The sequence below is a fragment of the Esox lucius genome, chromosome 12, assembly GCF_011004845.1.
Source record: "Esox lucius isolate fEsoLuc1 chromosome 12, fEsoLuc1.pri, whole genome shotgun sequence".
Classification (NCBI taxonomy): domain Eukaryota; kingdom Metazoa; phylum Chordata; class Actinopteri; order Esociformes; family Esocidae; genus Esox; species Esox lucius.
In genome coordinates, this window is record NC_047580.1 from 18,975,882 (window position 1) to 18,993,949 (window position 18,068).

The 18,068-nt window shown below is 39.5% G+C and overlaps 1 protein-coding gene across 1 annotated transcript in view; it reads right to left on the reverse strand.

Annotated features, from left to right (window-relative positions):
* LOC105022979 (neural cell adhesion molecule L1-like protein) overlaps positions 1–10,026 on the reverse strand; it is a 29,058-nt gene extending 19,032 nt beyond the window's left edge. The window contains exons 1-12 of the mRNA XM_034295839.1: positions 9,671–10,026; positions 8,381–8,581; positions 6,951–7,059; positions 5,661–5,848; positions 5,407–5,529; positions 3,782–3,952; positions 3,088–3,126; positions 2,787–2,898; positions 2,504–2,685; positions 1,902–2,036; positions 1,542–1,679; positions 528–639 (exon numbers count right to left, since the gene is read on the reverse strand). Of these exons, the coding sequence (XP_034151730.1) occupies positions 528–639; positions 1,542–1,679; positions 1,902–2,036; positions 2,504–2,685; positions 2,787–2,898; positions 3,088–3,126; positions 3,782–3,952; positions 5,407–5,529; positions 5,661–5,848; positions 6,951–7,059; positions 8,381–8,462 (1,391 nt within the window). The 5' untranslated portion in view covers positions 8,463–8,581; positions 9,671–10,026. The remainder of the gene's footprint in view (positions 1–527; positions 640–1,541; positions 1,680–1,901; positions 2,037–2,503; positions 2,686–2,786; positions 2,899–3,087; positions 3,127–3,781; positions 3,953–5,406; positions 5,530–5,660; positions 5,849–6,950; positions 7,060–8,380; positions 8,582–9,670) is intronic.
* Positions 10,027–18,068: the final 8,042 nt, after the last annotated feature.

The following is an 18,068-nucleotide window of genomic DNA, read 5'->3' on the forward strand; positions in this document are numbered from 1 at the left end:
TGTTGGACCCAAAGGTACCATGGAAGGCTTTTAGCTTGTCTGGTAGGTTTGCAATGCTTGGCAGCTCGCAGCTGGGTTTCTTTTTGTAGTCTGAAGTAGTTTTAAGTCCTGCCACATCCAGCGAGCATCTGAGCCGGCATCGTGCTATACTGAAGCTTTGCCAGTTTGAATGCTCGTCAGAGATCACAGCAGGATGTCTCATAAGATTTGTGTCCCTGTCTTTGAAGACAATAGCTCTAGCATTTATTGTGGAAGTCGGTCATATGCTGAAAATATGCAAGTTGCGATGAATCGAACATTGTTCACCGTCAAAGAAATGAACAACATTCACTACATTAAACAGCAAACAAATTGGATGGGTGATAAATCCTCATCCATAGTGAATCAAATCAGCACGCCGAGAAGTTCTTTTAGAAAATGCAAGGCAAATATATTGCGTGCTTTCCATATGAGTCAATGCAGATGTTCCCCAACTCCACTAACAGCAGAGAGAGGGCAGGAAGTAAGAGACTGGTGACTCTACTTACCAGGAAACGTCAGATGGAGGGGAGCTGAAAACTTTGCAGTCCATGACGACTTTCCTCCCTCGCACTACTAAATACCTCTGGTTATCCTTAGTCAGGATCCGAGGGGGGCTATCTGTGTGGGTAGCAGAAATAGAATAACAACTTGAATATTTTACAGTGAAGTGGTAAACCAATGAAGTTTCACTGGACACCTAGGCTGTGGTGCAATCTAATCATTTTTCCCATGAATCCCTTGCCACAGACACTTTCTGTCAGGTGAATCACAGTTGAATAAGGATGCAGTTTGATTGCCATCTTAAGTGGAATCCCAATTCATGAACGCTGCCCTCTCTGTACTAGATTTAGCTCAAGGAGAGGAGCAAACAACTTTGTTCTCTTGCAGGGTTAATATCACCCTCAGTTTGAAACTGATTTGCATTAAATTACCACTCAGATGCCACCATGTAAAACATAGTATAAGGGCTTAGGGTGTCGGACCCAGGGATGTCTATTATTGCAGACCATGCAAGCATGGAAACATCTAGAGAACAAAACATATATTGTCCTACGCGGACCACAGTAAGAACAGAAGATGACATGCTAGGAGGAGGGGCATTGTAATTGTGTTTGTTCTTTGGCCAGCAAAGGTTGCAACTGTACAGCAAACCCACAAGCACGTACATGGAGGACTGCCCCCCTACACGCCAACACTCTCACTAATGTTTAAAGAATCAACATTACACTTTAAATGAAGTTACCTTAATTACGATGCAACTAACACAGCAATGGCATAGTAGTGACATGGTAATAGGATTGTTGTGAAATCAGTTACGGCAGAATTGATGGTCCTTAACAGGTGACTTACAAACCTTAAATTACAAAACATTAGATACGTACAGTGGTGCAAAGTGAGTGTTATTGTAGTGTTACACACGTGTATTAACATTCAGCAAGCACACAAGAAGTGACACACTACTTCTTGTGTAATGCACGGCACGCAAGCTCACACTCAAAATGCAATTGAACAGTACTGACTCATGATCATGACGTTAACATTAGCCAGGATGGTGCCGTGTCTGTTGGAGGCTTCACACTGATATACGGCACTGTCCTCAGGTCTGGCCCTGTGCAACACCAGAGTGTCATCAAACACTTGCCTCTCCAATGAACCATCTGAAAGAACCAGAAAGAAATATATGAAATGCTTTTAAATGCAGAGATTATACAAAACTAAGCAACACCCGGACCAATTTCAGCATAGTTGAAAAACCCAAAACTACGAAGCCTGTGTTTGTATGAACCTATCCTAGTATGTAGTTACGTGAAATTAGTAGAATGAACACTTAACTGGCAAGAACAAAGGTCTCGTTGTTATTTCATGGATCACTCACTTACCGTCTAGAGGCTGTCCATTCCTCCTCCATGAGATAACTGGCTTTGGCTTTCCAGAAGCAGAGCACTTGATGTTCACTTCAGACCCAATAACAGCCAACTGGCCCCTGGGTGGCTCCGGCTGCCATCTTGGTGGATCTTTGAGACGTTGGAAGAGAGTAAACCAGATCTTACAACGCCTGGATACGTATATCAGTGAGCCACATCACATGTTATAGAAATCTGGCACTTGATGACACATGTTGTAGCATTCAACCATTCAGCAGGGACACAACCTATGTCATGGAAACCATAATGCTATTTTAAAGCTCATTGCATCACTCCGCCCTGTCTCCCTCACCAAACAAACCAAAAGAGAACACCAGAGGTCCCAACCCAAGACCTTCTGCTCCAATGAGCACAGAAAAGGATTTAAAATGTAATCAATATTTCTTCAGTTTTGACTTCTTGGTGAGAGCTTTACATTTGTTTCTTAATAATTGAAACCTGGGACAATACAAACTTGTTCTAACAGTAGCCCATAGTGGCAGATTAGTCACATTTAAGATGGGACAACAAACCTTGTGAGAGATTGTAAGCGTAACCTGCCTCATAATTCTACTCACCCTCCACCGTGACGATGAAGTCATGGATCGCATCTCCGATAGAGTTGTTTGCCTTGCATCTGTACTTTCCATTATCCTTTTCTTCAACTTTAGAAATGGTCAAAAGTTTCCCATAATTTTTTATTTCTGCCCGTTTAGGTAGCTCCTCACCCATTTTTTTCCAATTCATCACAGAAGTTGGACTGAGACAACAAAACAGAATTTGTAATGAATTATACACAAAGTATACATACAATGTATAATACTTGTTCTAATAATTGTGAAATTATAGGGTTCTACTTACAATCCCTCTGAAATACACTCAAGCACTAGTTCCTCTCCCTTCACCAGCAATACCTCTGACTGAACACCAGGGGGTGTCAGAAGTCTTGGAATTCTCTGTTGAATGGTGTAGGCTGTCACAGGCAGAAAATGGCAGAAGACATACAGTAAGTCTAGGTAGGCATTTGTCCACACATTCTTTTAGTATCTATGTATATCCAAGCATTTTTACACCCAGTTAAAAATGTATAGATGAATGTGTGCATAAAAACAAGTATTTTACTTTATTGTATTACAAGTCCAGTAATGTTAAAACAACTTACCGTTACTGTCACTTTCATTAAGGTCACCAGCAGGTTTTACTGAAATGTAAACAAAAGTGATGTGAAAACCCACCATGATCCAATGGTCCCAGACATAATGTTCTGATCTGAAGTGAATGCATCTTCTGTTTTTTACCTACACATTTTGTACTTTATATTAAAATACTTGTGAGTAAAACAATTGACTTCCTCAATGTGGTTACAGCATCATAACATACATTTACGGTAATGTAACCCCTGAAGTAAGGACTGATGCCTTACTCACTTTGGGGTACGCAGTCTTATGTAAATACTGACAAAGACAAAGTCAAGCAGCCTGACAATGGACATGGTTTGGAGAGCAAACCCAGCATGGATGCCTTCATCAACTAGTTTTTGCTGGAGATCTTATTACTGGCAGCTAACCAAATGAAAAACAGCAACAGTGGTTTTCTCAAACAACTTCACCGTCAGTACACTTTACTTTATAGTGGGCAGATGAATTGAAGCTGAACCTGGTAATGATACATTTCAGTATTTGTTGGAAAGTTTTTTTACCATTGTATGCAATGAGGAATGAAAAAGATCAGAGAAATAGGGCCGAATGATTAAGATGTTGTGTTAGTGATGGAAAAAAGGGTATTCTTTGCCAGTCCCTGGTATAAAAAGGTTTGAGAACTGTTGACATATTATCTGTTGGGTATTATCGACCTACAGCTTTTGACGACCACCGACATGGCCGTCTTCTGGACAATAGTGCGTATGGCAGAGAAGTAGGCGAAACAGCAATAGTCTGATCGGCTATCCTTCAATAAGGCATTGGAGAAGTAGAGGTTTCCGTCCATTCCCATGGACACCCTCTCATCCTGTTCAATGTGCTGGAGATCTGGAGGAGGAAAAAACTGGTGTTCATTAGGACAACATTTATTTCTTATTTTGACCAGCACTGTTTTAGGCAGTTATTCTTTTGTTGTGGTGTACAATTGCAGATACTAATATTTTACAAAAGCTACTGGAATCTTTGACAAGTTAATGCTGAAATACAAGAAATCCCATAAAGACTGGGGTCATGAATAATGCTGGGCATGCCTCATCATCAGTTATTTCGACTACCATGTTTAGAAGGATGATTGCGGATTTCAACTTTATTGGTAAATACTGTTCAGTTTACTTCATGACATGCAATTACTTCATGATACTTCACCAGATCTCAACCCAATTAAATATTTACAGGATATCATGCAGGAGCACTTGAGACTAGCTGTCAACAAACCAGTAAATCATGGAATTTTTCATTTAAAGAAGGATGTTGCATGCCTCCAATACAGTTCCCTGCGCTTGCAGAATCTATGCCAAGGCACATTGAAGTTGTTCTGAAGGCTTGTGCCGATACAACACACTATTTAAAAAAATATTAACCCTTTACTTTGGCATTTACCATATGGTTGCTTTGTTAAATGAACTGTCCACAGATGACACAATTTCTTAGCTACAGGTTCCTACTCTACAACTGTCCTAAAGTACAATGTTGCACCACAGAATATAAGCAATGTGGGTCTCAATATAGTCATGTATAATCTCCCATCCAAGACTACTGTAACTCCCTCTTTGTAGGACTCATAGGAGATTGCGTTTGTAAACCCCTGCAACTTATCCAGAACACTGACTGCAACTGGTCTGGTTTTCAACCTTCCAAAGTTCTCCCAACCTTACTCCACACTCCTCTATAGCTTCCAGTCTAAGCTTGCATTCACTGCAAGACCATGGTTTGTCTACAGAACTGCAACATGAACTGCCCCTCCCTACCTTCAGGCAATGCTGAAAACCTACATCCCCACCTTAGCTCTTTGTTCTGCCTCCTCTGGTCTCTTAGTCATCCCACCCACACAGAAGGGCAGCTCCCAATTTGCTTGTCCCTTGAACCTCAATGGGGAAAAATATTCTTCCTTCTGAAGCTAGGACAGCAGAGCTTCCCTCTGAAGGTAGGATAGCAGAGCTTCCCTCTTAAGCCAGGACTGCAGAGTTTCATTCTGAAGCTAGGTCAGCAGAGAGCCCATTTTGCAAACACTTTGTAAACCCTACTGTAACCTTTTAGTATCCAAAAAGTTGCTTTGGTTAGATTTCTGGTGTAGAAGGTAACACGTCACATTGACACAAAGCTGTAGATTAATGTTTCTGAAATGTAGATATTAATGGATAATTGAATGCCTACTCCTGACAATCAGAATTAACAATATTACTACAGCACCCCATTTGGTGCACCTTAGTGTAATTATTATAGTACTCTTCAGGTGAGATGGATGGTGCTGTAAAGATTACACTGGTGGTCAATTTCCTTACTGATAGACATCCAGTAGATCTGTCGTGGAGAGATTCCTTGTGGTGGGTTGCATTCCAGAATAATAGGTTGTCCCTCTTCGACAACAATGGGGTCAATCTTCTCTTTGGGGAACTTTGGGACATCTGTAGAATAATTTGGCATGTTTGAAATGTTTTACTACTGGAAACACCTTTAGACGGGATTCAAAATGTAACATTGTCTTGCTGTAAGATTTTAACCTGTGGACTCTTGACAGTTGGAATGACACACTTACTTGACACAATGAGTTTGATTTCCTCTGATACTGCGGTTCCTAACTTGTTTGAAGCGTAGCACTGATACTTTCCCTGGAACTGTGCAAGGGCACTGCTACGAAACTCAAAACTCCCATTGTTTCTCTCTTTCTTGATCCCCAAGTTGAGGAGGGGATCTAATTCCTGGCCATCTTTTGTCCATCGATATCTGTTGGGGCAATACATATTTGTTTTTATTGCAGTTATTCATAAACAAAGGGAGGGATATGGAAGAGGTTGGGATCATACAGGCCAATTTCTGTAGACAACAAAGATTAACACTCTTTGATCAGACTGGTTTTATTCCCAACAAGAACGTATTTTTCAATCTCAGGCATGTAAGTGAACCTCAATCAAGTATCCAACTCATACCTGACTTTGTCAAGTGGAAAAAGAACAGGCTTGTTCCCAAATCCCCTATTGGTCAGAACAAACACCATTCACATGCTAGACCCTCCCATACTTACCTGTGGATTGTGGTTACGAAACAATACTTTTCCCCGCTTAAAACAAACGTTGCTCTCTGATAACAAAAATCCAACTAAAAGAAAGCATAATAACATAAACATAACATAATCATAAGAACCCTCCCAATATGCCAGCTTAAAAAAAATATCCTCATATTCAAAGTGCCGAAGTAAATAGTCAAAACAACAGATATTCTGTCACTGTGCACTATATATTGTATGCTGCAAACATTGGAGTGAACATTTCTATGTACAAAAGATGACAATAATATTATGTGTTTGCTGGTGGACCTGAGGTGAACTTTTGAGAACCATTGCTGTAACCTACACGGTTACTGGTCTTAAATTCCAGGGATCCTCTGAGATGTCCTTGAGATTTGACCTTCATCTAACCCACAATTAATTCTCCTGGGATTCTCAAGGGCTATGAACAGATCACGTAAGCCCCAACAATAACGAATTTCTTACAGTCTCATTTTGGCAAAACATTTGTCTTATCGACTAGATAATGGCTCAGCAAAACTCCTCTATTTACAGAGACAAATGCTGACACTTGAACAGATGTAACAAGATCTGACAACTAGAGAGACTTCCCTTTTGTTCAGCTGGTGGTTGCTGTTCTTTTGTTTTTGAATGTGTGTTTCTTCTTTTCATTTTCTAAGTTTTGTACTTTTAGTTTTTTCTTATTAAGTCCAATAACACATTTTTGAAATGATATGAAACAATAATCTGGTAGTGTGCTGAAACAGTAAGCACAAGAGCAAAAATGTATATCCTAGAACTAATTGTATTCATCTTACTCACACTGGTTGTGGGTTGCCTTTGGCTTCACATCTCATGGAAAAACTGTTGTCCGACGGTAAGGCAATGACAGGACCATGGGTCTGCACTGTTATGGTTGGTGGCTGCTCTTCTGAAGGTTGAAAATATACATTGCATATATGACACATTAGAGGTAAATAAACATGTAAATCTAATCAATAATACCTTGATACAACCATATTCCTTTCATCAAAACATACTTTTTTATATATTGCAGTGCATATATTGCAGTGCAGTAATTACTGTCAGCGTTAATGTAAGGGTATTTTTATCCATATTGGATGGAACATTTAGAAATATCAGCTTGTTTTTCCGGCGAATGTCTCTTACTGAGTGGATGGGTGGGGGTGTGGGTGGGTGGAATGGGTGAGTGACTGGTTAGAAGCGTGGAGTGCTACGTAGGCGCCCGACATTTGATCCTTGCCACAAACAAAACTAATTAGGCATTAGGATTTGTTCAGGATAGACTACAAATTTGCTGGCTACGTTATAGTAAGCCTAAAATAATGTAGCGAAGTAGTTTCAAGATGCGTTTCAACTAATTGGTTGAACAATGCAGAAGTAAACAGACACCACATCTCTACACACATATCACAAAAAACAACACTCGCTGTTTAAATAACGTAGTGGTTAAAGACACAGTCTGCCACATAGGAAACCGCAGATCGAATTCTGCCAAGGGCAACAACATTCATCCCTTTCAATTGCGGGCCGGCAGAACTAGGTTTGCCTGGTTCCTTTTCTTGTTTTTACATTTGAAAGTAGCTAAAGTTTTTGTACAATTGTCTTCACAGCTGTCCTTTATTAAGGAGGTTTGTTCATTTGCATCATTAGTACATGCTCAAGAGAGAACCTCCAATGTCTAGTCTTGATTCTTTGCTGGTGTCTGTCATCACAAGGACCAAAGAAGAGTCAATTCCAGTCATGCAGCCCATTATGATGCAGTTAGCGTAGATGCGTTAGCCACTACCATTCACATAAGACCATCAAATACTGCAAGGTGAAAAACTCTAGTCAGTCTCAAAATGATGGCCTAAACAATAAAAAGAATGCCCTATAACAAATAGAAACTATGACTGCAGTATAGGCCTGGCAAAGCATCACCAGAGAAAATATCCATTGTCTGCTGATTTCTGTTGGTTACTGACTTAAGCAGTCATTGCACATTTCCGATGATGTTATTTCTTCCAATTCATTTTGGCACCAGAAATAGGGGGACTTGGTGCAAAACATGCTGCCATTTCTAAACAGTGCGTCCCATATGGATGATAATACCGACAAACTAATGCTTACAGCATGAACTTTTATACCTTCCTCATTGCATTATTTCAAATCTATAATACGGTTGTTTTGGGTATTGCAGACCCAAAACAATTAAACCCGTGTCGACATAGGTTCACACAGTACGTTACCATCCAAGGGGATATCCAGGCCTCTGACCCCGGAGGCCAAGGCCAAGAGTAGAGCAAGGCCCAAGCACCACATCAACCTCATCGCTCCCACCACCTTTGACAGAAGACTGACCAGTAGAGCAGGTGTCACCAGCTTAGGTGGCACAATATTAGTCCACTAGATCAGCTGATATCTTTCAACACTTGTAAGACAGGAAATACCTAGATGTGCAGGAACACACAGAAAGAAAGAAACTTCCACTGACAAATACATTTGCAACAAGCCTAGGAAAAAATATCTTAAGGACAAAAGATATGGATTATACAATAGTTTAAAGAATGTAACTTGACTGTCACAAGTGGCAATTTGCTGTGCCTGTATAAGCAGGACATGTAAAACATCACATACAACTAATTTAATCAGGTGGAATTAATTAATCATGTGGAATTAGTCCATGAAACTTGGATTAGAACTTGCTCTTTGGTCAAATTACTGTATATGAAAAGAGCTGTTCGTCAATGTGCATATGTAGTTGTTTTGACATTAATCAGAAACATTGGATGGATGCCTGGCCAATTCTAACAGAATGCATAACTGTTTTTTAGTCTTAACATGTGGACTAGGTGGTCAGGTAGTAAGGGATTTGAAACTGTTAAAAAATCTGAATATATCCAATTATATTATGTACATGTATGTCTTCTTTGTTAAAAGAATAATCGCTTATCAAATCATATTAGTGAATTTACCAAATTATTAAAATGGTCAAAAAAGTAGTAGTATTATGCTGCATCATGAAGACATGATTTAGGGAAATACTTGTAGGAATAAGACTTTTTTGGAGGTTAAAGGAAGAACTGTCAATAGATGAAAGGGTTGTTGGACAATGGTGTTCAATACAGAAAGTAAAAAATAAGAAATAATGATCCAAACATTATTTGAGATTATTTGAATTAATTAATGTAATATAATCCATTATCTCAGTATTGAAACACTTTGGGATGTATCTAGCAACGTGTTTAGAACATTTGTGTAGCGGCAGGGGGATATAGTATGACCACGCTGCGCCAGGATATTTAACCCTCAAATCCCCAGGGATTGTGTTTACATGGCCAATAGTTGGCGATGAAATGAGTGGGGGTCCACAACACTGCTAATCCTTACAACACCAACTCAAACATACATTGTAGCGTCCCTTATTCTAATTAGAAATTAAAAAGTACAACTAATCATCTTTAAATTGAAAAAAAACAACAACAACTTTTTTTCGAAAGCACAACAACATACAGTTAAGGGAATAAGAGTATACTTACTGGGATTTTTTAACTGTGTATGCTTTTCAAACAGCAACATACTGATAGTCCATTTTAAAGCCATCTGTGCTATGCATGTTCAGCAACCCCAGACAGGAACAGACTGAGAGCATTCCAGCTCTGCACATCCCACTTTATCTGTCTCTTCACGTTGCTTATTTTTCCGGTAGTGAACGCCTCTTACCCACCCCTCCACTCAGTTTAAGGAGTTATGGGAGATTCACTGAAGTGACATATGTCTGCAAATCCTCTCACTTGGCAAAGAGGCTAAGTCGACTGACAATGACTTGGACAAAGCCACAGCCATAGGGCTATTCACAGAGCATTAAAGAATAAGGGGAGAGGAAGTACAGGCATGCCTCTGTCCATACCCCTCCTCACCCTTCACTAAACATGTGCACAGCCACAAACACATAGACCAGCTCCACTTTAATGAGTTTTAGTAATTAGAGAGGGGAGTGGTGGATAACATCTGCTTTCATATTTTGTTTTGTCCTAGGTGCAATATGCCATTTCTGTTGTCAACACACCATGTGTCCTTTTTACCACAATGATTTTGGCAAAGCGCTAGCTATAGGCCAGATCTGTGTATTTGAAACACCTAGCATAGATGTGTGTAAAAACAAAACCTGATACAATGATTCCCAACATTTTTCCCAGGGCTATGTGATTGATCAATACTCGTTATATTTTTTAGTACATTTTACATTTACATTTGAGTAGTTTAGCTCTTAAGGTCAGCATGTTTACAGCAATGACGGCATTTTCACTGGCAAAATAGTACTGGCAATGTCATCACATTTGATTATCCAGTTATTTTTTACAATGTCTTTTTTATTCTTATGAATCTTTTTATTTAAGGCATTTATTGTATAAGGATTGTTTTGCTGTGCACTATACTATCTGTTCATTTAAAGGTACACTTGGTTGCTGTAAAAATGGGTGAACAAGGATATAAATAAATGTATAATTTTTAGCATTCCAAAACATTTTTTTTTTTTGAAACATGCTTTTTTGAAGTTATGTTGGGATTAAAAAATCATTTTGATACACAATAAAAGAAAGGCCCATTTCAGCATAATTACTTTTTTGGGTATGTCCTAAAACTTTAAATCATATTAAGCATATGTTAACTTAGAACAACTGCAAATTGAGAGAAAAATAAGAGCAAAGATTTAATTAGAATTCCTGTTTGATAACTGGCCAACCATATAAAACCCTGGTGTGACAAACCAAAACAACCATTTTCTTTTGTTAAGATGTATTTTCCCTGTAAACTTGTTTTCTTGCCTATGGGTTTTTTTAAATAATTACTAGGCTATGTATCGACATGTATCTACCTCTACAATGGCACAGCACTACAAATTACCACCCCACTAAATCAGGCCAAACACCCAAAAAAGTGGGTAGCGTGAGACTGAAGGACTTAACTAACTAAAAACTTTATTTAATAAAACTGAATTTACACAACACATGACGAATAAAGAAACAAAGCATCCTTAAAACCTTACATTACCACCACCAATCTGACCTTTGATATGGGGTCAACACTGGTGAATATAGTTCAGAAAGGATTTCGCTAGACATAACAGGGCACATGTCATTCAACATGCTTCACTTTACTCATATATCCACTGAACATTCTACCTGGAATTCTGACAAGCCTTGACAGGCTCTTTCAGCTGCTTTACCACTGGACATAGGCTACATAGGTTTTCACTCATTGTAATTGTAATCACAATCCTATACCAGTACGATTGTTTTATCTTGGCATCTGTAAATTAGTCAATTTAAAGATGGGATACAGGGATCCCTAACAGAGCATCACTGGCTTTCCCAACAGCACTAGCAGAAGTACTAGTCTTTCAGTTTTAAAACAGGACAACAAGAAAAGTCAGAAAAAGACATGGCCTTACCTTTGAGATTGGTGTCACACTTGGTTTGTATTTCTCAAACCTAATGCCTACTTCTTGAATGGCGATGTAAACAGCCGTCATGGATATAATTACAGATTAACTACAGCACTTGGCAACATTCTGGCAGAAAGAGCAAACCTGTACTGCAAGTATTATGTCAGGGCTTGTAAACTGACAGGCACTCACACATGCTTGTCATATAGGGAGAAGCATGCTACAGCTACTCACTTTACGAAGACCATTTAATTGATTCAACAAAAACATTGACTAGAGGCGCTGCAGCACATGGACATTCCTTGTCATATAACATTAGTGTTTTGCACAATACCATTTCCCAAAAAGGTTGAGATGAAAACCGAATGCAGTGATGTGCAAATCATTTAAACCCTATTTTAAATAGAAAATAGTACAAAGATAACATCAAATGTTGAAACTGAGCCATTTTGTTTTTCTTGAAAAATGTATGCCCACTTTTAATTTGTCGCTTGCAACAAGGTAAAACATTTTTTGGGACAGAGGGGACAAAAGACCGGAAAAGTTCAATGTGAAATGCTCCAAAACTAAACATGGTGAGATATCATTATATATCAATATAAATCATCTAAAGATACATATTCGGTTATCTCAAAAGAAAGGTTTACCCTATTTCTTTCTGGGGGTTTTTTCTGAATATATTTTTTGATAAAACAATATTTATTGTTTTGCATGTGTGACAAGGAAATAGGCATTCAGCTGTTAAATCAATTTGCTGCAGGAAGTGGGACATGGACAGTAATAGCTGATTCATACTTCAAAGAAAAGGTTTTTTTTTTGTAAAGGGTATTGTCACGGTTGAGGACAGGCATGAAATGAGGCACAGAACAAGAGAAGGTATTTATTCTTTTATTCCTACAAAACAATAAAACAAAGGTGCGGCATAATCGCAAACTGAAGGCACACGGCACAAACAATGATAGTGTCCCCAATCCCCCAATGTGGGGCAGCTGCCTCTAGTTGGGGACAATCAAAAGAGGAGCACAGAGATGACCACCTCAGTGGTCAAGTCCTGACTGTGGCCCCCAGGCGCATAGAGATGCCTACAGTAGAGGCCCCCAGCCGGACCTGACAGGTATTACCTTGGCTTTTATTTCCACACATTTTCACCTTTTAATTCCACTCATGAATCCAGAATTCTGTTCAACACAATTTAATTATGTTGTAAAATATTAACAATAACACTGATTATATATTACACAGAGCGAGTATGGCGCCTTTAGCAAGCAGATATTGTCAGGACTCAGCCCTCCTGAGCTGTTTGTCTGTCTGTTTGTCTGTCATTACATCTCCCAGAGTACCAGACTCCTGGTTCTCAGCACTCCACGAAGGCACCCGTAATCACCACTGATCCTGAGCACCTGCACCAGTCTACACACCTGGGGGGCTGATTGCCACTCTCCCTATAAATAGGAGAGTTCTGCTTTCAGTCCCTGCCGGATTATTGTACAGCCACGTAATTATTACAGTGTTCTCTACCTAATTAAGCAAGCTATCCGAAATCCCCGTATATCCTGTTTTTGTTATCTTCTGCTCACCGTGTTTTTGTTCCCCGTTCATTTCCAGACTCTTGTTCCGAGACCCGTCCTGTACCTCCCTCCCAACTACCTGGATCACCTATCTGCCTTCCCGTTATCGACCTTCGCCTGGACTGACTCCCCGCTCTGTTGACCGAACCCTGCCTGACCTTCTGACCATTCTTGCCTCCCGGACTTCGTACCATTGCTACCCACTATCCACCCTCCAACAATACATTCATACCCGCCTACGTAATTCTTACGTATCTCCACTATCATCTCAGACTACTACTACAAACATCATCATTGTCCTTTTACCCCGGTGTCTGTATCTGCTTCTGGATCCTACCTCTGTCCTGAGTCCCGGGAGTCGTGACAGATATAATGTTATGCATGAGCAGAATGGCTTGCGATAGAAAGATTATACACTGAGAGAGCAGAGAATTTGACTTAAGTAAAGTTCCCAGTGCTGCACATGCATTAACTAAATTGATCATGCACCCATGAGTAAACCAGGAGTCTTTACAACCCCCTTGTTCAGACTGCATGGAGTTGTATTGTCAGAGCATCAAAACAAAAGGTACAAAGTGGATTCATGAGCAAATTTTTGCATGTAGTTTTATGTAAATAAAGTCAGTGTGATTTTTTTTTATTAGCTTGTTTGTGTTAGCTTTACCTAAGGCTCGCTAGGTAGCTAGAGAACTAAACTGGAAGTTTAAAGCACAAGGTAACTTTAGTCAGTGAAAATCATCCTAGCATACATACACTATACGGCCTAAAATGTGTGGATACCCCAACTCATTAGTGAGTTCAGGTTTTTCAGCCACAACCATTGCTCACAGGTGCATAATATCCATTTATTCTGATTTGATTTCCTTGCTGTTGAATTTGGAAAATATTGTATCTCATCCACAAGTTTTTATTGTATTTGATTATTAGCAGCAAAAACTTCAACCATACTCTTCCTATAATCGGAGATCAGTGTTTCACATTGCTGTGGAGGAATCTTGGCCCACTGAATTGTGGTTTAACTGGTTGTATATGGTCCTGCCACAGCATCTCAATGGGTTTCAAGTCAGGACTTTGACCAGGCCACTTCAAAACCTTAATTTGGTTTATTTTGAGCCATTCTGAAGTGGACTTCCTCCTGTGTTTAGGGTCATTGTCCCGCTGCATAACCCAATTATTCTTAAGCTTCTGTCCACAGACTGTTGACCTGAATAATTCCTTCAGTATTTTCTGGTAGAGAGCAAAATTCATGGTTCTTTCAGTGATGGCAATTATTCAAGGCCTTGAGGCAGCAAAGCACCCCCAAACCATCACACTACCACCACCATGTTTGACTGTTGGAATTATGTTTTTATTGTGAAATGCTGTGTTTGCTTTATGCCAGACATTATGGGACCTGTGTCTTCCAAAAAAGTTCCACTTTTGACTTGTCTGTCCACAGAACATTATCCTAAATGGCTTGGTGGTCATCAAGGGGCTTTTTTGCAAGTGTGTGACAAGCACTTATATTTCTCTTTGTTAGCAATGTTTTGCTCCCTGCAATTCTTCCATGGATTCCATTTTTGCCTAGTGTGTCAGGGCCAGACTGCAGGAATGCCCTCTAGGCATCTCTATGTTTAGTTGTGCTGGTCCTTAATTAGAGGAAGCTGCCTTGCGTTGTCTCTAATTGGAGATCCTATTTAAGTTGCCGTTGTGCTCACCTGGGTATTGGATCATTGATTTTGCCTTTCAGTTTGTTCTTGTTTGGTGGGTCTAAAAATAAAGGAATGTTTAGGCATTTCTGCTCTGTGCCGCGGGTCCTGCATACCAGCCATGACACCCTGTCTCTTATTGTTGAACCAAGAATGCTGACCTTAACTTTTTTTTTACTTAGAAAACTAAATAATTAAAACATTGATTGTTTCCTTGGGTTCTCTTTGTCTTCTATTGTTTTTTGTATGAAGATATGAAATTATTCAGTGCAACAAATATGCAATAATAGAGGAAATCAGGGTGTGAATACTTCTGGCACTGTTTACAGACACCCTTGTACTTTTCTGAATGTATCAGTATGTTGCTGTAAACTAAACAAATTAAACATTTCCATGGGTTTCCATGAGCAGCTGTTTTTATTTGCATTTTAATATTTTAGCATGTAAATATTTTCCTTTGCATCTAAGTATGGTTACGTGCCTTGCTCAAGAGAACAATGTTGATTTTTTTGTAGCTTGTCAGTTCAGGATTACAATCTATATTTAGGTAACAACACAATAGTTTTTGTTCAATAGAATATCTGCCAGCGGATCATATAAATTTTTCAGACACAATGCTGCTATACAAACACATTGATAGCAGGAATGTATAACCTTTTGGTCAATAAAAAAAAAAAAAGTGCATCAGAAGATTTTATTCCATTGGGTTAACATGGTGGCAATATTTAATATTTTCTAAGTATCTTAAGTAATGGTATAGCTTAAAGTACTTTGTAGGAGAGAGTGGTCTGCACCTACAGTAGGCAGCAGACAGGTACACACTCAAAAATGGACGTATGAAACAAGAAAAGTTCTGTACTTATAGGTACACTCTTGAAGAATGTTCCATCAAAGGTACAATTTTGGTCTTTATGGGGACAGAAGAGCACCTTTTGACTAACAGAAATGGTACAGAGTGAATCAAAACAAAAGAGAGAACAAATGTGTACCATTTCATCCCCGAGGGTAGGGGCTACATGGGACCCTGCAGCACTGAAAACGTGTAGGTCATGTGCTGGTACAATTTGATAAGGTACAAAAATGGACTGACACTAAAGGGTACACAATTGTCTCTCCAAAAAGTACCCCCTGTGGAATCTGAGCATTAACAATTACAATATGAATTTACGTTTCATTGGAAGTGAATGTGCTTAGATAATGAGAACAACAGAAACCTCTCTGTTTAGATTATCTCTCTGTAGGTTGCACCCTGATAACCACAGGAATGTTTATATTGATAATTTGGCATGGGGGTAACTGTCTTGGAAACCTGATTTGTGCTAGGTAGAAATGCCCTTAATGTATAGGCTAGCTGGCCACTATCTTTAAAGTCAGAAGATAATGGAACGTTCATCGAATGACATCTGTGCTGCAATTTTCCAGCGAACTTCTCCCTCAATTTTTTTTCTAACACTCCCCAGCGACATGTATTTGTACCCTTTTTAAGTACACACGAGTACTTCTATTTCTGAGTGTGTAGGCTGTGCTAATGCAGTTGGAAATGATATGACTGACAGTTTTGTTTGTCTGATGGATGTTAGTCCTGTGTCAGACATGGCATTTCTTTAAAAACTGGAACAGGAAATGCAGTACAGTGTGAAAAGAACATCAGGTTTCGTGCAAGGCATTTGATAAGCCGAATATACAGCTGCTCCTTAACTTAAGCATTTCCAAAGTGCCACTGTTCGTATGTCTGAAAAGGGTATGATTCAGATCTCAGGATCTTACCTTCCCACAGGGGTTTCTTATTCAACCATTCCAGGCTGCTTTGGATGTGTATAGGGCTTGTTGTCCTTACAAATGCAAAACATATGCAGTTCACACGCACTGTCTGACATTTGCACGCTTAGGCACCTGGAGAGATGTAAGTTATTACATGACCTGCAAAAAAGGAATTCATGAAAACACTTGAAACTGGTTATTTGATTATAGGTTTAACTTATATGGTTATAGCCTTCAAAACGTTATCTTAACATAATTGGCAGCTCCCCATGATAATGAACAAGTTTTAACAGGTGACTTTGGGTGAGTGGACAAACATCTGACACAGCAACCTGAATCGATGCCAGCACCTCCAGCAGATCGCTCTCACTTCTGTTTACATAAACAAAAACAACAAAATATGTTAGCTCAGGTAGGCAAAATTGAAATATGTACATAGCATTCAGTAAAGGGAAGACTTTTATATTTCTGAGACATCTTCTACAACCTCTTTATCTCCTTCTCTTAACCATTTCCATGCTACCCCTCTTCATTCTCCCTCCTTCTCTCTCACTCCACCTCTCTCTACAGTATCTCTCCCTCCTTCATCCTCTTGCTTTCACAAACAAACACTGAATGTGGCAGAAGAACAGGCTTTGCAGAGCATCACAAGAGAAGATTCCCAACTTCTGCTGGGGTCAGTTGGGTTGCAGATGGTATGCCAGTGATATGCGACCAAATGCTAAACATCTTTAGAGAAACATCTGCTTCTTTAAACACGAAGCCGCTATGCTTCTGTACCATGATTTGCATGCAGCTCCAATGTGTATTGGGTTTACAGGGGTTCAAGGTGTTTCCCCACTCCTATACTCATACCTTCAAGGATAGTCGACCTCCAGGGAGGTTTACTGTATCTTTTTTTCCAACTGACAGAAACAGTTGGCAAAATATAAACCCAGACACTAGGCCCTTGAATATCACCCCTGAAATAATTGAGATCAAGGCTTTGTACTATCCAAAAGGTGCATTTGATTATTCTGGTAAACTAGTCCCACCCAACAATAAGAACACTGAGTGAAAAATGTGAAATGTGTCCCCGCAATATTTAACTCCCTTCAGTGCCCCTGCTTGGCACAGCCCACCCTGCAGGTTGATCTCACTATTGTGTTGATTATCTTGGATTGGAACAAGGCTTACCACCCCCTTCCTACCTTGATAAGTGGTTTAGGAATTCCTCCCCTGCCGTGTAAATCTGTAAAAGTGTGTTGTTCTATTGCTCATTGATAACAACAACAGACTGTGACATTGCCTTTTTCTCCTGCTTTGTGTCACCGTCGCTCTAGAAGCAGTCTTGAACGAATATAAGCATTCTTTAAAGCTTGTATTCCTAAAATTCATTTTACTAATGCATTTTACCTATAATGGTAGAGGTTTTGGAAAACCTCCACCACTTTGCTATTCCTGCAAACTCTGGTTTAGGCTGGGTCCTGTA